The 25,207-nt window shown below is 39.3% G+C and overlaps 1 protein-coding gene across 1 annotated transcript in view; it reads right to left on the minus strand.

Annotated features, from left to right (window-relative positions):
- LOC108780877 (zinc finger protein rotund) overlaps positions 1–23,228 on the minus strand; it is a 93,682-nt gene extending 70,454 nt beyond the window's left edge. Inside the window, exon 1 of the mRNA XM_018548700.1 lies at positions 23,118–23,228. Coding sequence (XP_018404202.1) covers positions 23,118–23,228 — 111 coding nt within the window. The remainder of the gene's footprint in view (positions 1–23,117) is intronic.
- Between the last annotated feature and the right edge of the window lie 1,979 nt (positions 23,229–25,207).

The following is a 25,207-nucleotide window of genomic DNA, read 5'->3' on the forward strand; positions in this document are numbered from 1 at the left end:
GGGGGGGGGAGGGAGAAGGAGCGGATGCTCGAGGCGATATTCCGATGGCGGGGGAGAGCGGCGCATGGGCAGCCGTCGGAGAAGGGGGGAGGGGGAGAAAAAAGGTGTAAAAAATGTCGGAGCCGAGGAAACGGGAGGAAAAAATCGGACCGTCTCTACGGAGGCGGCGGGGGTATGTAGAGAGGGACGAAAGGGGGAGGAAGATGGAATGGCGCGGGGGGGAAGGGGTTAAAAGAGAGGAATCGGTGGTGGTAGGTAGGTAGGTGAACGGAAGAAGGACGGTAGAGACAGGCATAAGGGAGAGGAAAAATCGGTGGGGACGGTGAAAGAGAAGCGGGAGAAAAATCGAGAGCGCGCGAAAGACGAAGAGATAACAAGAGAAAGGGGACGCAACGAGCGAGAGAAGGACAGACGAAGACGGAGAGTCGGGAAAGACGAGCGTAACGGCGCGGCGGGAGGTAGGGAGGGAGGGAAGAAAAAGGGAACGTGGTTGAGAGACGAGGAAAGGGACAGATGGATAAAAGAGAGGGATGGGTGAGCGGCGAAGGCGTGCGGAGAAGGGCGGCAAAGCGGTACCGAAATGGAAAAGGGGAAAGAAAGAGAAAGAGAGCGGCCCACACCGTGCACATGCGTGACCGTCCGTCCGCGTACGAGGCGGCGGGTATTGATCAGCCAAAGAGCGCCACGACGCCGGGCGTCCTTTTGCGAGCCTTGCTTTTTTCGGCGCTGCACGGCGCGGCGCGGCGCGGCGTGGCGCGGAGCGACGAGGGCGAGGGTGCACGGGAGTCGCGCACCGTTCGTAGTAAGAGTAAGATGGGTAGAGAAGTCGATGGTTGAGGCGGAGGAGGAGATGGCGGTGGTAAAGGCGGGATGCAAGGAGTGCCACGACCTAGCCCAACAGACTAGCCCGGCATGACGTCACTCTTTTTCTTTGCTCGACGTCGCGACGCGGTGTCGCGTAGTAGGACGACCGAGAAAGAGAGGCTCGTAAAAAATCTTAGGATAAAGGATGGTCCTCCTCGTCTCGCTATGGTTGTCCCCCGTGAATCCCCCATTTTTACCGGAGTTACACTCGGCTTTCGACGCGCGAAACATCAGAGGATGCATAACGTGTGGTTTGTTTACCGCGGCCACAAACAGCGGATGCACGTGGCACGTGAGGCGGGCCGTGGCGCGACGAGAGAGCGGCTCGGGATTACGATCCTTCACCCTTAACGAATTATGTCCGTTTATCGTTCATAGCGCGGAAAGATAATAAAGGAGGAAAAAAGTAGGACAATATTCCCGCCGCTCGTACTTCGCAAACGATTCGATTAAGATGGATGATTTATCACCGATTTCGCGACAGCGACAAGCAATCACGATTCTCGCCTATTATACAAAGGCGATAATGTTTATCTCATAATGTGTTAAATGTAAATTATAGTACATTGTTATGTTTACCGAGGACTACAATATAGAGGCGCGGCGCGCGGCGTCTTTTGCTGTGTTGCGGGTAGAACGAATGGAACTGCTTAGTATCGATTTAATACAACCTTCCGTTCCAAACAAACTGTAGTTGTCATTTAAATTATGCATATGTAACCGGTTTATTGGCCAAATATTGAACGTTTAAATGGTTGAAAGAATAGATTTTTGAGAAATATTATAATAATATCACAAAGTACGAGAAAAACTTAGGTAGTAAATATTTATTATTTCTATTCTCGTCGTATTTCTCTTTTTTGGTCGTTTCACCATCAGTGTAACAATCTGTGCAAATTAAAAATTGGTACGATACTTTTTCGCGGCATTCGGAAGAACAAAACTTACTTATATAGGAATGCGCACAAATGGTGCACGACCTATAAAAAGTTAGACCCTCAAGTTTCTCGTAAGCTACCTAAGTGAGTAGCTATACTTATTGGGCGCCGTTTCTATGAACGATTATTGCGCAAGTTGCATCGTTGCGGTTTTATAAGCTAATCCCTATGTATAATTAACTACAAATAAATGTAACAAATGACGATATTCGAGGTGTACGCTATATTGACAACGAGATATTACATGGAGAAATTGAAGAACTCTGGCGTTAAGACGGTCCGAATACTCGCTAAGTCTGGGAACCTGTCACCCACAGAGTTCGATGACAGGAATGTCTTGGGGGCTTACGACCCCGTGAGTCCCAACGGACGCGGAACACCGAGAATCCAATGAGATACGCCGCGCCTGGGGGTGAAGGAACGAACGTCCGTCGTCGTTCCGCGGTAACCCAACCAGAAGCTCGGATTTCCACTCTGATAGAGCGGGACTGGAGATCGTCTCGTCGATGAACGGTCGACGGTTACTCGGTCCGATAGGACGCTGACAGCTGGTAAAACTCGGCCGTTCAAGGGTTACGCGGCACACGTGGCACACGTGGCTCTAAAAGAGGGAGAGAGAAAGAAAACGACTATCTCGTACGTCAATAGCAGCAATCCACGAAATTACAAAATGCGAACGAATGCAAAGGAATAACCAGTTTGCTAGCTTCAGGTCTCAAAGAAAGCGAGCATTAATCGTGAAAAGTGTTTAAATATACAATACTATATAGCCGTATCGGATGAATCAATACTTAGAAAAAAATTCGGAATAAAGTTTGAGCGTATCTAATCAAAAGAAAAATTAGTAAAATTATGCAGATGTATTATTACAATTAGATACTTCAAGACTAATACTCGCAGAACATTTATATTTTTTTATTATTACACACATTTTATATATATATAGATGTTCTAAAAAGCTCAGAATAGAAATGTATCCTCTAATAAATGACGTTGAGTTCATTAAGGCGAAAATATAATAGATGGCTTAACTGGTGAGTTATTTAATATAAGAAATTAGGACATTTGAAATTATAAGAGAATGAATATATTGGCGATAAACCTGGTTTCATATGGACTTTCCTCGATAAATATAAAATGTATTAGATATTTACATATCTAATTTAATTATCTAATTAATTATAAAGCTGCTTGAATGATTTAATGGCTTAAAATAACCAAAATTACAATTCTCTTAATGTTGTTTTGACTATTTCTAATTGCAAAAGTAACATATATGTACATATAATTAATAAAAATCAATTAATTTTTATAAAAATAAAATATACGAGGCAAATCAATAAGTATCCGTGTTTGAAAACAGGCGGTGTTACTGATATAAGTTGGCATTACAATCGTGTATTATCATCTTTCAAACGATGACAAAATTTCAGAGTGACTCATGCGATAGTTTTGATTTGATAGTAATTCGTAGTAAGCATATTTGGTGTTCGATACAATGGAAAAAGATCGATTCACTTTTTATTTTTGAATGGAAAAACGTGCAAAAAAATAATGGAACCGTTCACTATCTATGATAACCGTCAGATATTAGATCAACGAATTCGAACGTGGTCGTTCATCTGTTTTTAATGAGGAGCGCCCAGGCTGCTCGGCAGACGTCGTTACTGAGGAAATCGTTGAAAAGGTCCACGACATGATTCTCGCTAATCGTCTAACGAAAGTGCGTGAAGTAGCAGAGGCCGTAGACGTGTCATACCTCGTACGGAACGGCATTCAATATTTTGCATGATAACTTGGGAATGAAAAAGCTGTCGGCCCGACGGATGCCACGATTGCTCACGATGGATGGCAACAAGCGGATGCGGCTATCAATATCGAAGCAGTGTTTGAAGCTGTTTAAGCGCAATCCGAACGTGCTCCGAAGAAAATCAAGACGGTTCCACATCGATCGGAAAAGTAATGGCCACTGTTTTTTTGGAATGTGCAAGGCTCGATCTTCATCGATTATTTGGAAAAGGAAAAACTATCACGGAGAGCAGTACTATTGGGCTGATTTATTGTGCCGATTTGATGTTGAATTGAAGAAAAAACGGCCCTATATTTGGGGAAAAAAAGTATTGTTCCACCACGACAATGCACCGGCTCACTCCTCCGCAGTCACCACAGCCAAATTGGTTGAATGCGCTATGAATCGCATTCACCGTACTCTCTGGATTTGGCCCTCTGCGACTTCTTCCTGTTTTCAAACTTGGAAAAATGTCTCGGTGGAAAGAGATTCACGTTGAATGAAGAGGTTATCGCTGAAACAGAGGCCTATTTTGCAGAGTTCGACAAATCATATTTTTCGAAGAGATTAAAAAAATGGCAGGGGCGTTGAAAAAAGTGTATCCTCCTAAAAGAGGATTACGTTAAAAAATAAAAAATAATTTTGTGAAATACTCTTGCGTTTTTATTACTAACACGGGATACTTATTGATTTGCCCTCGTAGTTTGTTTCGTCGACAGAAGGTGGGAAAGTTATTACAGGAAATTTTCTCAGCTACGCTGGAAATATGCTTCGTCCTAAGTAAAGTATCTTCCTTCGCGCGACTTATCTCCGGTTAAAGACCCTCCGACGCCACTATTCATTTAAGAATATGCAAGACACACGTGTCTTCCCACAGAGTGTCAGTGGGACCATATCGCTTTCGTGGCTTTTTTTGTCCTTTAGGCCCAGAGCGGAACGCAAGGGTGGCCAACGAGGCACATGTGGTCCATGACTCTTGTTTCCCTCCTGCCCTCCCCTTGTACCTCATTCCCTGGCTTGGACATGCGGGTGTTGAGAGGAGGGGGGAAGGGATACCGAGAGTGATAAAATTCAACAGTTGGCCCCAGATTGTTGGCATTTCTCGCTCTTCTCGCTCTTTATGCACCGTCTTTCTCTTCCACCGCTCAGCAAGCTATCGTTGTATTTGATAACCGATCGTCTGGAATTTTCGTGAATTCATTCGCCGGCCTTTGACCCTTCTTCCAAATTTGTGAAAATAAAACCGATCATATAAATATATTGAAGATTTTTTTTAAATTAACAATGAAGGAATTAAACGCCTTCTAATTTAATTTTTAAATTAAATTGTTACAAATTCCTATCGAGACAATTTTCTCAATGAGTCTTTATACACAATACAAGCAGCGATAATGATTGTTGAGAATTGTGACTAATATTACTCAAATTTTATTTGTGCATTTTATAGTCAATCGGAAAACGCAATGTTTTTATGCCAAACGTCTCGGTGACAATAGAATATTAACACAATCAAGTTAGATGGACTGAGAGAAGATAACGATATATAACAGATCCTTAATGTCTTCAGAGTTCATAAAATTTACGAACGATCCAAAATCCTCCGAAACGGACGGGGTCAGCTACGATATCATCGTCGGCTGATAAGATCGCTGACCCAAATGGTGCACGGAGACGGAGAGAGGGAGAGGAAGAGGCAGAACACAGAGGCGGAGAGAAGAGATCTGACCCAGACGAGTTTTTCCGCCGGTTTCCCGGGGGTTTCCTATTTTTCCCGGTCGTAACGTCGAGCGGCGGGTCGGGTCTGCAGACAATTCGCAGTAAAATTTTTACAACCACCCCCGTCGATTCTGCCGCGACAGGGGTTGCGAGGAGCCGATAGGGGTGGGCAGGCGAAGGGAGGAGTGAGTGGGGAAAGTAGCCGTGCTCCAGACGCGCGGAATGGCCGCGGCATAGTCGCGGAAACCCATAAACCTATACGTCTGCCTGTCTACCTACCTACGACCTCCAATCTCCTACACCCCACACCTCCACCTGTATCCACCTACCATCCCACTCAACCCCTTTCAACTTCTGCCACCGAATGCTGCCGCAGCGGAAAATATATCTCTCGTCGCTTCGACGTTTATTCCGTCATTTACCGTTACTTTTATCTCCATCTTATTACCCCCGTCCCCCGCGTCTATTTTTCAGATTTCATCGCTCCGATAGTTTGAAAGTCATACGTTTAATGAAAGAAGTAAGAATCAATAGTCGTGATAAAATTAGTAAATAGATATAAACTCGACATTAAGTAGCTTCAACTTATACATATTAATATAATGTGAAAAAAATATATTATTTCGAAAAAGAGTGTATTTTTTTTACATCATAAAACTTCAAAATGTTCGCGCGTGTGTAACTATATGTACTGTTAAAAATATTTAAAATTAAATAATAAAAAAAAAAAGATTTTTTTTCGTAAATTATAGATGTGTGTACTTTCTCTAAACAGCTTACAGATAATCAAAACGTTCCAATGGTATGTAGATATCAAGATCATGTTTCATCAAGAAAAAAAATTGTTCTTTCTTCGTGAGAGACTCACGACAACTTCATATCTCGCGAACGACTTTAAACCCGTAGCCCTTAACCCTACTGGCTTTTTTCTCTCATAATGCTCATTACTACGTGTCTCTCGATCCCTTCGACTTAGTACAGTCTGAGGGCAACACGTGGCGACCGGCTTCGCCAGAAAACGTTCTGTGCGCGCCTGAGAGAACACGGCGTTGGAATTTATATGCTCTCTCGTTTTATATGTATATACACGCGGGCTTACACAAGAGAAGGATAGAATTACGTTACAGATGCACAATACGATTCTGTCGTAACATTAATTATCATTAATGCTTCCAGCGATAGCTCTTTTCTCCGTTAAAAACATCGTCGATTTTTCTTTACTTCTCATATCAATATTCCGATTGCTAACACACACCATGTTATTTTGTTTACTATCTGATAGAGGGGATTCGCATGTAGATACGATGTATAATAAATGTCGAAATAATCTCTTCGTATTCTGTTTCTAAGCCGCAAAATGGCATATTGTTTCCAGCACGAAACCATCAATCGTAATAAAAAAATTAATGCGAAGATTACACAGCGCTAAATAAACGGCGAAAAAAAGTATTTGCGTAAACGAATGATGAAAACGAATGACGAAGCGAATATTTGAATTGCCTGCATGCTATCATATCAAAGACACATGCAGCCAATTTGACTAACAGAAAGAAAAAGAAAAACAACGGAAAAGAAGTTAAGAAGTGTAGTACATTAAGCGCATTTAAATCAAGAAAAGTCTTTTATGCAGACAAAAATATTAATCTGCAAAAAAGACAAAATTGTTTTGCACTTTTATTAATATCATGTATAAAGTTCGGAAGTAGTAGATGTTACAAAAATTACGAATCGGTTCGTGATTATTCGATTAAAACGGTTCATCATCTTGGAAATCGTTTCTTGGCAACCTCGAAAGAAATACTTCATCCAACAGCAGAAAAAACTTCCACGCGAGACCAGTGCAGAAAGCTCGTTTCGTGGAGAAGAACCGGCGAGTGCGCGAGGAGAATTATTTGAAAGAGCCTCACGGCTGTTCTCCTTTTTTCAGCGCTAACCATCGGGTCGTACTCCAAGGACGAGGGGTGGCTAGCGGAAGCACTTTCGGATACGCGGAGGCGCGCGCGAAAAAGGAGTACGAGTTGCGCGTTGCACTTTTCCGTGCTGCACAAACGACGTAGAGGGCGAACTTCTCGCTGAGGAATATTTCCTCGCTGGAAGAATCGTTTCGACGCGATACAGCCCGATGCGATCGATACGTTTCCCGTGAGCGGTCCCGTACGATGAAAAATTGCCATTTTCCCAGCATCGCTGGAAAAACGTCTGCCTACTCGACTAACAGTTCGCGACAATGTTCGATTGCAATTTCAACGACTCTTTCACCTTGCGTAACTCTATTCGACGCGTTATGCATATCAATTACAAACATAAATTATTCGTGAAACTTTTACAAATAAATTATCATTAACGAGTTTATGAAAAAAGAAAAAAGATGTATAGCCGCGCGTGTTTTACGGGCGAGATTTTTTTTAGCGTTTCAAGGAAAGTTTCTCTCGCTTGCACTAACGACGCAATTTCCGTTTGTGGGAAATCAGAAAAAAAATTGCAATTAACGCTAAAAGGTCCCAGGATACTTGAACGCTCTCGGAAATTCTGCGAACCGTGGAAACACTCCGTGGGTTTCAAAAAGGCCACGTGACTCCCTTTAGGTCCAACTTTGCGTTTGACCGAGTTTTCCGGTTTACATAAAGGACGAACGTTCGCGCATGTCGACATTTCGTTGCACCCTTTAAGCGTAATTTCAAAAACTTGATTTCACAAAAAGTGCTACGACCATATACTTTTATTAACGCTAATGTGCCTGATTCTAAAAGGGCAATTAACACGTTCAAAAAACATATATAGTCAAGTAAATTTGGTATTTACTATAATTTGCAAAAAAAATAAAAAACTTTTAATACAATATGTACGAAAAATTAGTAATTATGTTAATATTTATATATAGTAACCTTAATTGAATTTTATTATAAAAAGATAGCAGTATTTGAATAATAAGAACGTATATTTATCGTCGAGAGACTTCATCGATAAAAATATGTCCCGCGGAATTTGTTGCGCTAACCAAAATACCCAGTTTCGATTGCGTTGGCGATAAAAAATGCATTCGTGAGAGAATTCCAGGATAGAATGAAATTCCACTTCTCGGCGAAATATAGTCGATCGCTTTTCGACCGATCGTTCTTGACTGCGGCCACGGGGTCTGATAGCATCTTGAATGAAAATACGTTGAGAAACGAGTCGCGTAGGTGAAGACGCGTCGAAATGAAATTCCTGAAGGGTCGATCTCTCTTTCTTTCTCTCTCTCTCTCTCTCTCTCTCCCTTTCTTTACAGCCACCCCTATTCACGGTAACCCTTTGCCCCAGTTTCCTCATCTATTCACGCGGATTAAAGTCGCGAAAAGGGATGAGAAACGATAATAGATAAAATGCCGCAATAGGACTGACACAAGAAAACAGAATTTTGTTTTTCGTTTTTCCTTAAGATGTATTGCAAAGATCAATTTTAATATATTATATGTACATATATACACACCACACACACATATTGAATATATATATATATATATTTCAGTATCTAAAAATACTATTAACAATAATAATATCCTTTCAGATATTCAGTAGTAAGCAAAGGCAGTAATATATTTCACAATATTTTGTTATTTATTATTTATTGTATCTTGTTAGATTAATGTATAAAAACAATGAAAAATATAAAATCATAATAAAAATTTGTTACTATCAGAATATATATTTTCGGTATGGAAACGATTTCAATGAAAATTCCCTTCGATAAAGATGTATCGCCATCTAAAACAAAGTGTCTGAGGGGATGAAACAGTCAATCGGCATTACGACCCTTTTATTGGCACAGTAGGGCAAGGCAACCCTTCGTTTCTCAAAGTCAATGATGCGTAAGTTACAAAATCCTTGCGGTTTCATTGAGAAATAATTCTCAATGCATTGAGAATTATTTGCAAGTTACTGAATTAAATTGTTATCAAAGTTTTATTAAGCAAGATTAACTAAAAAAAATGCACATTAAAATATGCAATCTTCTTCTTCTAAATTAATTTAATTAAATCTTAATTTTATATATTTTCAATTTATTATTTTTATTTAGTTTAGACATTCAGAGATCAACTGATATTTATTATTGTAGTTTGTAAATTTACAAAGTTTAACAGTAAACGTGTAAAATATTTAGTTTTATCGATTGTTATTTTTATTACGTAAATAAAAAATAAACTACATTTGCAATCTTAAGTAATAAATTTATGTCAGAACTATGATCTCTGAAACAATCGCTCAATGAAATTGTCACAAGTTGCGAATGGTTGCTTTAGACTCGGGAGATTGAAAGAAAAGGAACCGCAAGCAATCCCTATAAGGTTAGAAGTCTGGTTTACGAGAGCCGGAGAACAACCCTTTGGCCTACTTCTCAAGGTCCATGGTACATGAGTTAAGGGACCGGCTGGTGTCTCTCGAGCTTTACGGAGCGAGAGCTACACCGAGAGCGACAGAGAGCGACGAGAGAGGGGCTGGGAAGGCGGCGAAGGAGGTAAAGGAGGCGAAAGCGGAGCGAGGCGGGCCGGTCGGGGGTGAGTAGGTCAAACTTTACGGTCCTGGCGTCTAGACGTCGTTGCGCCCCGTGCGCGGCAGTAAAACCGTTTTAAGGGGCTGTTTTACCAGCGCACTCAGCGCGCGACCTGCTCGATGGGGGGAGGAATAGCGGAGACGCTAAACCACCCTCCCCCCGTCGATCTCCTCTCAACCCCTCCCGACCCGCGAGTTGCCTTTATCCGTCTACGCGTCTCTCCGCTTCTCGTACCCCCTCTTCCCTCCCCCGTCGCCCGCTCGACGGTGCATTCCCTGCATCCAGACGGGGGGAGGATGTGCAGCCACCGGAGGGTAACGGAGAGGAAGTAAAATTGCGACGAGCGCGAGGGATCGTCTATGGAAATCTCGCTCTCACATAGGAACGGACAGGATGGAAAAAGTTGATTCTCAAATTTCTTGGCGTAATGTCGCAACGTCGCGACGCATAGGTGACCGCATCATGACGACTAAAACACAAAAAATTATGCATCCCTCAACAACTAAAATTTTCTCAATATCAAGAATGATAATTATTTTTAAAAATTTAAAGGCAATTCACAGTCTGACTATTTAAACCTATATCAATAATAATAATAATAAAAATATAGTTTATGTCAATAACAATAAAATGAAACTGACATACCGTATACGTTAGAATATATGTATTAAAAAATCTGTAATCTCTTCTATTTCCAATTTTACGTATTACACATAGCTGAAGACAACCACCAAATATCCAAAAATCTCTTCTTTCCACTATTTTAATTTTTACTGAAAATTTTAATAAAAAATATGTGGATATATATATATATCTGATAGACAAAAAATATAACGTTCGAGGAATAAGGATATGCATGACCATTGCAAATATTACTATAGAAAAATCCGCAACTAACGTAACGATCGCACGCGGAACAACTAACTTGTTTTTAAGCGACTAATTCTGATTGTTGTCAAAAATGTACGATATGCTTTGCTTGGCGAACCTAAGACGCGCGAGGATGTCTCGAGAGGATCCTTCCTGTCCAGGAGGAAGCACTTGACGCTAGGCGACGCGGCGCTGCGTCTTATTCACATCAAGACGCGAAGTAAGCGCGCGTAACAAAAACGACATCGAGCAAAGAAGGAAGAAGAGGAGGAGAAACAGCGTCGGAATACAGACGGGCGTTTGTCTCGTGAATTTCTCACGGAGAGGAGCGGCGTGGGTCGGCCGAACGGAGAGACACCCTTGAACAGGCCCTCCAGGAGAACGCGGCGGTGGCGGCTGATGGAGCTCATAGCGAACGAGATCGGGGACTTCTAATGGCCGCGATGACGTCCATATATGATCCTCTACTCTATTCTCGATAACTACGACACAAGTGGCTACTCGATTTCGGCGTCGAGGGTGTCCTCGAAACGCTAAATATTTCTCGTACTGATTGTGCGAGTCTTCGAAATGATACGAGCTTGACACGAGCTCGGGTAGATGAACAAGTCTATAAACACGTCTTGTTTTCTTTACAAGAGTGCATGTTTCGTATAAATATAAAATGTAAGATTTATAAGAGAAAATATATGATGAAGAGAGCTTTACTTGCGCTTCAAGATTTTTAGCTTCCATGTGAAACCCTTTGAATTTTTCGTGCATCGAGAACATGCGGGATATCTCCTTTCTAGAGATATAATTCATTTAACGATCTCTCTACGGTCTTTTTCGTATTGCTATACAAATTCCATACGCATCCGCCGTATCGTGAGCAACGAACGAACCCCGTTATTATATTTACAATTTTTTATTCATTCTCCCTTCGCGAGCATGCCGCGTTACGAGAATTAATTGTAGGCCGAACGAGACGCGCGCTCATCAAAGTACACGCACGCGTATACGCGCGCCGCCGACCTAACGAGAAATTATTTTCAGCATTGCGAAATTCAATAGGGGAACCTTTTCCCGGTTCAAAACATGATGCTTTGATTTATCAATACGAAGATACCATAAGATCAAAACTCACTGAGAATAATTCCGAAAGTTGTAGCAGAGTCGTTTTCGTTCGTCGAACAGTGAACGCGCAATTATTTTAGATGCAACACGCAACCGTTGTATGTTAATAATAATAACAATCTTAATTGTGTTTCAATCTATTCTTCTACGAATTCTACGTGCTTCTGTTTCTTCATGTATTAAATAACGGGAGTCGGAATAAACGCGAGACCGTCGCTTCCGCAATCGAGACTCGAATAGCCTATAATGACGTATGGTAGTCAGACCGAATCCCGAGCTGAACAAGATCGCGTACGTCGATTGATTCGCGCTTTTTATTTCCGCACGATGGCCGCGAATAAGGCGGCCGATCTTATTCGCTGATCTTTGCTGCAGGCAGGTGTCGACTGGACGAGGAGAATGTGGCACCTGCTGCCACGAAGTGCAGCGTAAAATGATACGCGCGAACTCGTGATTCCACTCGCAGAGACGGCTGTCGGATTTAGCAGATTCGCTCGGCGCTGATAATCGAACGATCGTCGAAACGAGACGCGAGTGCTTTAATACACCGCTGATTTATGCTGAGGCAACACAGTGGTTCATATAACGCGTCCGTTAAATCTTCGATTCCCGTAAAATCTCATTAGTTTTTGATACGATAACGTGATCATCGAGTGGCCTTTCCTCGGTGCTCGAAGCCTGAATTAACTCTGAAATGTTATCGAGGACATTGATGCAGTTTTAATCGCCATTCAACGCGCCAGAGAGAGAGCTCCGTTTTCGGAATTATTTTAAATGTGATTTATATAAACGAAATAATGCGTCCTACTTTACCTCTATTTTTGCAAATCTTTATTTAAATCTTATATAAACTATCAATACAAAATAACAAAATAATAAGATAATAAAATAACAATAGCAGTAATAAATATAAATTTCTAATTCTTTAGTATATTATTGTAAATTGTATTATCTATTATAATAATATAAAATAATTTTTAATCAACAATAAATAATCATTAATTTCTGAAGAAAACTGTATCACAAATTTTCCAAGTATAATTCGTTAAATCAATACAGTGTTATTTTTATTGATAGCACATTTACGCATTTTTATATATTTTACATATTACGATAATGCGCACGATCATCAAACGGGTCATCGATCTTGATTGCAGGCATGAAAAAGATGGCTTCGCAAATCGTCACCCGATTTTCACGCAGAAAAACGGTCCTCGCCTTGTTACTCGCGCTGATTGATCGATGATCATTGAATCTGTATTAGAAACGTCACGAAAGGATTATCTCGGTAGTCAGGTAGCCAGAATGGTTTTTATCCGTGTCATCAGCCCAACTTGAAAACTTTTCATCCGTGTCATCGGGACAACTTTTCGTATTACGAATTGAATTATAGAAGTTTGAGCTGTGTGCGAAAATGTGTATACATATATATGTAGATATATGAAATATTGAGAATTTCAGCATGAGATACTTCTATATATAATCGGCTGTATTAGTTTGACGTCATCATATATTAATGCCGCTTTCATCGAAAGATAGATTGATCAATCACAAGTGTCCGAGCTTCAAAAATGCATGTTACTCTTCCGCGCGTTCTCTCTCTTTTTTGAAACTATCGAGATCTACTTTCCTGTTTTTTTTTTTTTTTTTTATCCAAGAGCCACGGAAATGACCGTAATAGTTCGCGCAGTGCCATAAACTTTTAACGGAAGATAAGAGGAGCGCAGTCCTGTTTGTTATTATTCGGAGGAGACGTTTTTACGACTTACGCGAATGTCTTTCTGTAAATATTAGGAGGAAGCGTTTCGCTATTGTACGTTTCTTCAAAGTGCAGCCCCGGGTTCTGCGATGTGCGGCGCTTCCTTTTTCTCACTTTTCTTCCTGACCCCTCCCTCCCTCCTCGCCGGTGCCGCTACCCCTTCGGTAGAGCGCCCCCTGGTCGCCTCCCCCTGCCCGCCTGCCCTTTCCCCATTCTGCCGCTGCTCCTTTTTCCGGGTCGAATATCGATCCTGATATTTCTCCTTGGTTTTTTTCTTCCTTCGTACGCTCGTCATTTCCAGGCGTTCGTTCTTCCCTTTTCACCATGTAGCCAGAAGAAGTTATATTCTACGATCTTTGGAATAAAATATTATCTTTTGTTCAAGTTGGCTCGCCCTCTTGCGCAAATTTTTTTCCACTCTTATAATATTAATGTAACAAACGTCAAATAAAGCTTCAAAAATTATCCTTTAATATATTATAACAATATGTTAATTTATCCATTTCATTTTTGCGTCAATTTATCCACATATCGTTTTTATTATTGTACTTTTATTTTAAACATATACAAATAAAATTTCACTATTTCCGCATTGTGATCATTGTTATTATGGTTTTATCACGTACATAACGTCATATTACAAGATTTATCAACCAAATGTTACAATGTTATTTCTGCTTTGTATATTGTTTATATGCATTGTGTTACTGTTTTCCTTACTGACCAAAAATGGCTTTTTTTAGCTTAATTTTATTCCTGATATTCTCTGAGCAGTCCAATGCAGTATTTTAAAAATTTTATTTTAATTAACTTTAATTGCTTTTCCAAATACGGATTAAAAACACGAAAGGATGGCAGTCAATTTTCATAGCCGTGCTTTAAATAGTCTAAATATTGTATATATAAATACATTTGGAGAGCTTAAATATTCGTGACGGTCTCCACGTATAACTCTATGCGATGGAAAGAAAGACATTTGAAGATTTCTTGCAAGATATGAAAATTATACAAATCAGATAATTCGCATACTCGGTGACGCGTTAGCCGATATAGCGAAATAATTTTCCAGCGATATTGCATATTCGATCTTACGCGGAATCGGCTAATGCTTAATATTGATATAATCCGCGAAAATAATGGATTCATCCGTCTAGACGAACGGCGAATATCTCCATAATATTTTCCAGGCAAGTATTGAAAATCTCATTTTATCGTCAGCATACTGTCGTTCCTCAAAGCCCCCGGCTCGCCTTCCTCGATTTCTTCCTTTTTCCACCTTCGTTCTTTCCCGCCCTTCTTTTTTCCGCAGTTCAATATCGATCCCGGACTGTTTTTCCTTTTTTTTCTATTTCTACGAGTGCCGCCCTTTTTCCCACCCTTTCCCGCTTTCATCGGACGAAGAACGAACCCGCGACTTCCTCTACTCTCTGCGTGCGGTCGGTACTTTATAAAAATATTCTCGATTGCTCTGCAGTATCGAAGGAATCGCCCGAGCACCGGTCCTCCGTAGGATAAAATGACGTTATTGAAGGCGATGATCTTAGGCTAAGAGCTGTACTTGAAGCTTGTATTCTCGAGGACAACACTTGACGGCAGAAATCCCGGATGCGCACAACTGAGAACCATTGCCCTTAATTCTGCAGCCTCTAAGAGCTTTGACGCCAATTGAAACTTAGGAGAATAAACAACTTCCACGAAAAGACGCAACTTTACACATCACGTACATACAGAAATAATGTGCGTCCTCTCTCCTTTCCCTTGTCCCTCTTTCTTTCCATAATAAATAAAACGATTCATTCAGTCAATTTCTCTCTTTTTCTTCCTCCCTTATCCTTTATATATTTTATATATAATATAATAAATATATTGTTTTATAATCAAAGAATCAAAATTCCTTTCTCTCTCACTCTATTTCTAATCATTAATCAAAGATGCGAAAATAAAACCTGGTGACCCTAGTTGACCTGTTTACTGGCAAAAGCAAGCCAAATCGCATTGATTCTGTTAACTGCTGCAGGTTGAGGATAAATTTAATGCAATATTTATTTTATTCCTTTTTCAACGACGTTATCTACGAATCGGTATTTTCGTGAGCGTTTAAAAGACTATTAATGTTAATTCATATATTCCTAGACACAAAATTGACTTGATTGCAATGGAAGTTTGTTCAATGGAAGATTGTTGATTTTATGGCTTGAATAGATAAAGACTAACAGTTAATGATCAATATTTTATATATAAATCTTTAACTTAGATATACATGTATGTGTCTCATAAAAAAAACACATACTGATTGTGAATTCTTTCATTCTTTCGTTTTTTTTTCTACGGCTTAGATTTTTCGTCAGTAAACTTCTTTTAAAATTCGTCAAATATGAAAAAAGATGGCGACAACATTGATAGCTGCTGTTCCTGAAGCTCAATATTTCTTCAAAAAATTGTTCTTTCTTTCTTTCCTCACTCCGTATCTTTCTTTCCTTTCTGTTACTCCGTTCTGCCAGGTCAAATATCGATTCTGATATTTCCACTCGATCTTTTATCCTTCAGTTCCAAATATCTGGTCGACCGACGACTTTTGTAACATTTTTCGCTATTCCTTTCTGTTTGTTAACCCTTTTGAGATGATTGTGATGCATAAATCATGAAAGCATATGATTTTATAATGTCCGTCCTTAATAATTACTAGACAATTAAAAATAAATGTAAAACTGAAATTTGTGGTCGAATTTTTTCGACACATAATTGAAACTTCTTCGAGAATCTCCCGCAAAATGTAATCATGATAAGTTGAAAGTTTAATCGAGCAACTATAGATTATTGTCTTTAATTATGATTTCTCTCAATATACATATTTGCTGTGATAATTAATACAAACGTTTTCTTTATTATATTTATTCAAATTAATCAAACTTTTATCCAATTAAACAATGCTTTTACTTTCGAATTTTTCTATGCAAATATTCCATAACTATAAATATGTAAATGATATGTATAAAATGTGCTATAGATGTAGCATTATCTTTCAAGTTTTATGTGGTATTAATCAAATTAATTTTTTATTAGCAAAAATTTTACATTTAAATATTATATTTAACTTGGAAATTAGGGTATTTATCTTTATATTTGATAATCAGTCTTTTCTCCTTTGACAATATTAAACTTCAAAAATACAAGTAGATAATGACATCGTCTTTCGTGATTGATATGATATTAAACTTTTTAATTTAATAAACTTTTTAACACATATTTAATTCATAGTTTAATTGCTGAGATACTTTATATTGATGATTAAGCCATCCCGACAGGGTATTAAATAATTTCTAAGAAAAGTTCACTTTAATTCTATCAAAAGTTATAAATCTAATCTTGCATGTAAAAAGAATTTTACCTGATTCGACTTTGCAATTGAAAATTGTCGCATGAACGATTTCCCAGGACGTAATATTTTTTTAAATATCACGATCGAGATCGAACGTAAACGCGATGGTGTCTGCTAGTCGTCATTAAAAAACACGTGGCCCTTTGAAAACACTAGTCCCTCTGTTTCTTCGCGGCGCCCTTTGCTCCGCGCGTTACTTTTGAAGAGACGACGATGCGCGACGTATTAATTGCCTCCTTTTAGTATCTCATGCCGTCGTACGTATGAACCATTCATCTCAGATACATCGCAATAAACCGATTTCTTAATCGCGCAAGGCGGATAATTCGTCACTTGTTGGTAACATCAATCAAAGACGACTATTAATAGCACATAAAATCCTTGAAAAAAACGAGATCAACAATTTTACTTGCTGCGAATAGATCGCAGTTATAGCGAGATTTTCAGTAAATAAATTTAATCCTAAAAATAATTAATTTTGCGCAAATAAGATAATTTTCATTGACAACTAAAAATGCTACCATAGAAAAATATATTGATATTATACTTTAGATTATATACGTATAAAAATAACAACATTAAAGTTGAGCTTCAAAATTAAATTATTTTACTGAATAAATCATGTCATACGAAATGAATGAGACACTTCTGTTTATTTTTGTATATATGCATAAATGCATTCTAAATTTCTTTAAGCCTACCTAAATGAGGTATATGTTAAATTTGTTATTAATTTATGCTTCCTTACATATACGTATTATACACGTATAAAATGATTTGAAAAAATATGTATATAAATAAGTTTCTATCAAAAATTAATCGTGAAGATTAGTAGAGGAAATGCAGAAAATAGAAAGTTTATTAAGCAATTAAAGCAGAAGCAATAATTTTCAATTATTTTGCGCACATGATCTATTGAATCTATTCAATTAAAAAATTAAATTTAATTTTATAATTCAATTTCAATTTTTAAATTACTTTAAATTTATAAAACGTTTTAACTTTTAATGTTTAATGTATAAAACGAAAATACGCGAATGCATTAAAATGAACAATAGCTGCTTTATGTTGCGCCACGTTTGCCAAACGGCCCGGTGGCTGTTATTTCGCGTCTGAAAGATGCAAGGAAAATCTCAAAAATCCTCACCTGTCGCTACGGCGCGGATCAACGAAGTACGAAAGCGGATAATTATGATCGATGACGAGGACGAGGATCTCCCTTAAGCGCGGCTCCCAGGGCCACGGTCACGTACGCGACTTACGACGTGCTCTCAGTACGTACGTCCGCCTCTCATACCTGACAATCTCCCCTCCAAGAACGTCCCGCACGCGGTTCCCATATCACCGATGCAAAAATTCAAATTCGCTGTCATTAATAAAAATTAAAGAGACATCAAGAGTTGGTCTACTAGACCGGGTCACCCGACATCTCTTCGGCCGTCCTGTTTGTGCGTGTATAAGTGCGTTTTTCGGGGTGCAGCCACGTTGTTGTGGGGATCTACAGGGCCCATGGGCCAGCCACTTTTATCTTACCTGCCACGGCACAATAGCGTGAGACTATGGGCCCTTTGTTACTTGACATTCACGATCATCTGCATACGCACCTCTCTACGGTACTGCCTAGGGCGGCCACCCCGAGCCCGTCGAAAAACTATATGCGGTTTTTTCATCCGAATCGGTTCCGGGAGCGGGCATCCGATGCCAATGTTCGCGTCTTCGCCGGAAGCACCCGACACTGTTTTTTCTCCTGTCCTAATAGAACGGGTGCTAATTTTTTTTTTCTTTAACCCTTTAACGGTGCACCCTCATGGAAAACGGTACATTCTCGCGATGGATTCTTAGTCACGTTTCTTGGGACACGATCCTCTAAAAACGCAGCCGCGATTTTCATGCTGCCGGTCTTTTACCGTTACTTCAAAAAAATAATCATATGGTAACGTGAAAAAAATACCTCAACAAAAAAAAAGTTGATATATATTTTTGCTTTTCTCTTCGATTATATATAACTTTTTTAAAAATATATACCTTCTAATGTATTCTTCTACAATGTTTGTCGTAGATAAAATTAATTGTAGCAATTGTGTTAAATGTACAAGATTTATATATCTGTATATACCTATTATATATGTAAATATAAAATATAAAAATATAGAGAAGAACGTACAACATGCGTCATATGAGTAAGATTTCCACGAATGTAATTTCACAATAAAAATAGTCACGTACGGATAGCAAACTCATTGCTCCGACAATACGTGGTGTGAAGGGTTGAAATTCGCAGAAAATGTCTTCCACTTGGACGAACAAGGATATAAACGACAAACGGGAACCAGGAGAGAATCGGTACGCCGAAAAGTACGGCAAAAGGACGGCCATAACTCTATCCTGAGCCCAAATGTTGTGACACCGCCACCAAAAAGGACTCGGTGTTAGGCCGATGCATGAATTGCACGACCTCATATCTTTGTTTCTATTGTACATATAACCGAATGTAACATCTACCTACTGCGTTGTAAAGAGGTGATTTTTAAGAAACAGTGTTGCCGATGACGTGATAAATACTTAACTGAGAAATCTAATTGTAAAAGAATACAAAAAATTTGTTTTCAAACATATAATAGAAGATCATTTAGAAATATATATAGTTGAAGTAGATTTTCAATCACTTTTATAAAATAAGAGATTAGATAATATTATATATATTGATCTAACACACAAAAAATAAAATAAAAACATAAAATTTGTATCATGAATAACAATATGATAATTCTCTTTTCCTAATTAATAAAAATATATTAATAATATTAATCAAAATAATTTTTATTAAAAAAATAATACTATAGTTACAAAAAAACCATCCGAAAAAATTGTACAAGAATCACTTGATGACGTACGTTGTTATATGTATAAAAAAATCTATTCTATATGAAATGCTAAAATAGATACAAAAAATTGTTGCATCGGAATATCGTTATACGATGACGCGATATAAATTGCTTCATCGTGAAACTTCCGTTTCACCGTTTCATTTTGTTCAATACGAAGTGAACGTTAGTCCCGTCTTTTTTTTTTTTCATTTCATCGCGGCACATTGCCCCAGAAATTCATTAGCCAATAGCAGACACGGCTTCGTCATCTAGAGGCATTCTGTGCGCGGAGATAAAAAAAAATCTTATTTCGACACCGGTCCCTTAACGAACGGTCCTGGTATACCGAGACAATAAACCGTGCCTTACTTCTCTCCGCTCCTTTTTTTTTTGTCTCTCCGAACGGAGACAAAAATCCCGTTGCGCACGATTTGCATGCCGGCTGTCGTTGCCGCGTTGAAGGTGCACATGCAGAAAAAGCCGATCGAAGAAGTAAAAAAATGCTAGCAGGGGTTGCGGGAACCATTATTTTAATTTTCGTACTACTACCGTGTCGAGGGGACGAAAATGACGAAAGAGAGGGAGAGAGAAGAAATAAGGGAAACAAGAAACAGGACAACGGGGGGACTTTCGCGGAGGTAAGGAGGGGAAGGAGAGGGGAGGGGGGAGGGGGCAAAGGTGAAGGATAGTTACGAAGGAGGGAAAAGAAAGGAATGGATGAGTCCTCTTTTGCATAATCTTCGTCAGGGGTGGTGTTCCGCGCAAGGCCAAGGATTCTCGCGCAAAGAACGATGATTTCAGTTGCCGTTTCGGAGGCGGGAGAGAGGGGTACGAGAGGTGTTTTGCATCTTGCCGAATAAAACGATGCGGGACCCGTCGGATGAGGTGCGCCCTTTCTTCACCGTGAAGAAATTACCCTAAAGAACGCCTCTAAGCGTTTTAAGGGATTATGGTCGGGCAGGCGTAAAAAAGCCCGGAAAAAGGGTTGACCACCCGCTGGGCAAAACCGACGACAGATTACAACCTCCGAAAACGTGTTACCGATTTCGCACACGACGCCGCATTGCGCTGACATACCGCTACTGAGACGTTTTGTTTACCCTCAGCTTTCGACGGTTATTATCGGTAGCGTGAACGTTTCTTCAATCGATTGTAACATTTTTCAATGGTTCTAATGGCTATTACCTAATTTTAGTTGCAAACGGGAATTTTTTCGAGATTTTTATTGTGCTCTAACGGTTAAATTTCAATCAACAATCCGTTGGTCACAAGTCGTTCACCGAGATAACGCGATCATCCCCTTGAGAGACGCCAAGGGGTACTACTAGTACTCTTTCTCGCCCGTATGCATCGTATGCAGATTGGTTGATTGTCTTGTACGTTCATTCTTTTTCTTTTCTCCCAAACTATCGCCCCCTCCCCTTCGAGAACTTTCACGGACGGTGTTCCGTGAGAATGCCAGAGACATTAGCATGCCGCGGATTATTTAAATCATCCCCCCGTTGTCGTAGTTCCTTGTTTTTTCCCGAGGCCTCTGCGATAGACCCACGGCGTGGGTCCCGCGCGGGCACCCATAACCATAGACAAAAACCGGGTGAGCCCTCAACGGAAGAAGAGAAAGAGAGAAGAAGAAACAAAGAGAGAGGATAAACGAGGCTTCGGGATAACTCTTCCGCGTGCTGCAGGTTCTACGACCGATAAAGAGCGTCCTCGAGATGTCTGCCGCTTCTATTCACATTCAAATCTGGTCCTTTTCGCACCGTACGAAGATAGAAGGCGCACCCTAATTTCTTGTCCAAGAAAAACAAACGAGTCCTCTATGATCGAGGATTCTCTATGATCTCACTTCAGTAATGGGAGCGCAATTATAATAATGTTACGAATGCCATAATTGCAGACAATGATCTCACCGAATAATAAAAAATGTAGTAGGTACATCTTGAATGAGAGAGAGAGAGAGAGAGAGAGAGAGCTTAGCAAAAACTATAAGATTAAAAAATTCTTTCTCTTTGTTTTACTATTTTAAAAACTCTGATATTAGATTCTTTCATTAATCCTCTCTTAAATCGCGCCATAAATGAACTGTTACCTGATTAACGCAAGAAAAACGCCACATAACCACCACTATCGATTCAAATGAGCAACTACTTTTTTCCGTTATTCGTTCTCCTCTCTTATTCATTCCTTTTCGCGCAAATGCGCATACACGCTTTTTTCCCTCTTCCCCGAAAGTCTTTTTTTCGCGCTTCCGTCTATTTGTTTTCTTTCTTCTCCTTTTTTTATCTCGAGATGGAACCCAACGAAAGAACACCGCTATGTAAAGCGATCTTCAACCCTTTTTGGCGCCCTTTTTCGCCGTCGTTTTTCGAGTCGTTTGTATCCCGTCCTGCTTTTCACCCCCGTCGTTTCCATTTCGATTTTACTACTTCACCCCTTCCCGACTCTTTCACACTCATTGTCTCTTCCTCTCTTGACAATCTCCTCTAATCCAGTCTCGTCTAAATTATGCAGGATTCTCGTCCGGAGATAGCACGCAAAAGGGTGAAAGAAAAAAAATAAAATCAAAACAGGGGTAGCGTATTCCGTCCCGCTGACACCGCGCATTAAAAAAAAAAAAAAAAAGAGAGAATGTCGGGGACGGGGATTTTTTTTCTACCATTTCCAAAGCTTTGGTACCGTTGCATCGCGCATTTAACGGTGTCTTTCTTCCGGCCATATTTAATTCAGGCGACGTTCCTTCTTCTCTTCCTTATTTCCTTCTATTCCTCTCTAACTGTCTTTTTCTTTTGAATTTTTTGTCGTATATCTTTTTGTCGCGACTGCAGCTTTCGTCGAATCCGCGAGAAACATAAAGATTACAGAGAAATAAATTGAAAATTTTATGATACTTGTTAAATGTTACTACGCGATTCAAAAAGCTAATTAAAAAAAATCTCTTTTTTCCACTATAGCCATCCAATTATTAGACAATTGTGTATTTATAATCTTCTTATACGGTACATTTAAAAAAGAAAAATTATTTTGTATTACAATGATTAACCAATGTTGTTCGAACATATAAATATATTATTTGTTTTCAGATTTTACTGTAATTATTATTTTTCTAAGAATTACTGAAATCGTTATATTCGATTATGCTGCGCAACATTAAAAGAAATAGAATACTTCTCGCATCTGACTCAGTAATAATTTAAAATATTAAATGAAAATAAATTTTTAGTGATTTTTTTGACATAGTTTTTAGCATAGGTATACGAAATCGACTGGGTGCAATAAGAGCGTACTCACGTCACTGGAAAGGCCATTGTTCCACGGGTAAGGCGGTTGAGGTGGGGATTGTTGTTGATGGTGAACACCGACGCCAGTGGCTGAATGCGGATTGTGAATGTGCTCCGCCATAACACTGACCCAATGGGCCAGTCCGCCGCCACCGGTGGTCGCAGGACCCGTACCACCTGTTCCGGTCCCACCCGTTCCTCCGCCACCTCCACCGCCGCCACCGCCACCTTCTTCACCACCCTCCGACCACGCAAATGAATTTTTCTGTAAAGAAAACAAAATATAAATTCGTTACGAGCCTGTATGTATTCGAAATAGTACAATTACTTTCGATACTCTTATTCTTTCTTTCGTAACAATAACCTAAAAAATTGTATTTATCCTCAGAGAGCGTTGCTAAAATAAATGTACCCAAATAAAATTTTTTATCTCAATGTTTTTTTCTCAAATTATTTATATTAATAAGTATTTTATTTTTGCTTCATACATATAAATATTTAACATTGTAAAAATAATCAACTTTGAAAGGAACTTTTGCGTCGTATCTCCAGAAATGTTAAGATTGCTCCAAGTATAATTAATTGCGCGAGTCGGCTCCTTTTTTAAATTGATACAAGATTTTAGACCGGAAAAATCTTCCACATGCATATTATATAATCACGGTGATTTTATTAAACTCGTTCATTCTCGTCTGTGAGCGGTGAGGCAACATTAGGTATTCATGATCGAGTGCGCGAGAAGAGTTAGTCCATTAATAAATTGATCGATGAATCGGCTAGTATTAAGTCGGAGAAAATATATTTGACGTCAAAATACCTAAACTCTCGTTTTATATAGGTATACTTTTTCAGCTCTTGTAATTCAAACGATAGGTACTAAATTAAACGATAAAGTACAAGTAGATACACAATTATGTTATATAAATATGACAAAATTTATATATATCGATCATATTCAATTGTTTCGTTACAATTTTGTCACGTATACATGTAACAAAGTATTGTCTTCTTTTAGCTATTAATTCTTTAATATTTACTAATATTTGCCAAGAGAAGAAGTATTCGTATTTTGGAACTTGAGCTTTTACAAACACGTCGTAAAGAGATCTAACCGTTGCACACCGCATAGACGATTCTATATGTGTATAACGGTCAACACACGTACACATTTGCAAATTCGAGTGTAATTATACCGATCCGCGGCGCTATCGACCGCAAGAGACGTCGTAAGAAATTCATAGCCCCAGACAAAGAAGAGAAAACGTACGTCGGGCGATATCCAATCGATACGTCGTCGAATGCAGGAGCGATGAGCACGGTGGTTATAAAAGTAGATGCAACTGAAATCATCTTTTGCTACTGGAATGCTCTCACGATTCTTCTTCGCGATATCGGCTCCACATTATCCGTTTCCATTCGAACGGAAAATTTCATATCGTCGAATAAAATTGCGTTGAAATTCAGTAATATCATTAGCACTCATTTCCTATATTTAATATGAATAATCTCTCTCACAAGCACAAACGATGGATTAAATATGAGAACTTATCTCTTCAAATATTAAAAAAAATCAATTACAATCAATTTTAGAGCAGTATTTAAGTTTACGAATAAGCAGAACCCTTCTGTCTCTTTAATATTTATATTACAGCGTTCTACATTACATCTCCATGTCCTGCTCGCTCTCTCTCTCTCTCTCTCTCTCTCTCTCTCTCTCTCTCTCTCTTACTACGCTCTCTTTCCCTCTCCTTTTAAATCTCCAATAAAATATACATATTCATACTTTTTAAATGACCTCGGAATAATCGGGTTTTAATCCTACCGTCTCTTTTCTCGCCAAGTGAAATCTCGACTCTCCGTGGCATAGCAAACTAATCGGGGTAAATCGTTAATTAAGGGGGACTTTGGATTGAAGTTGCTAATTGTTCGCGCAGCGGTGCATCGTGAGAAAAACGTGTTACGAATCGCAAGCGTGATTATTAGTTTCTCGAATAGCCTTCCCCCAGAGCTTAACCAGGGGTGTTATTTCTTAAGGGAGTCCCAAAGGGGGATGGATGCGTTTCATTATTGCGAGAGCTAACTTAATTACATGTTCTCGGG

The sequence above is a fragment of the Cyphomyrmex costatus genome, unplaced genomic scaffold (genome assembly GCF_001594065.2).
Source record: "Cyphomyrmex costatus isolate MS0001 unplaced genomic scaffold, Ccosl1.0 scaffold75, whole genome shotgun sequence".
Taxonomy (NCBI): Eukaryota; Metazoa; Arthropoda; class Insecta; order Hymenoptera; family Formicidae; genus Cyphomyrmex; species Cyphomyrmex costatus.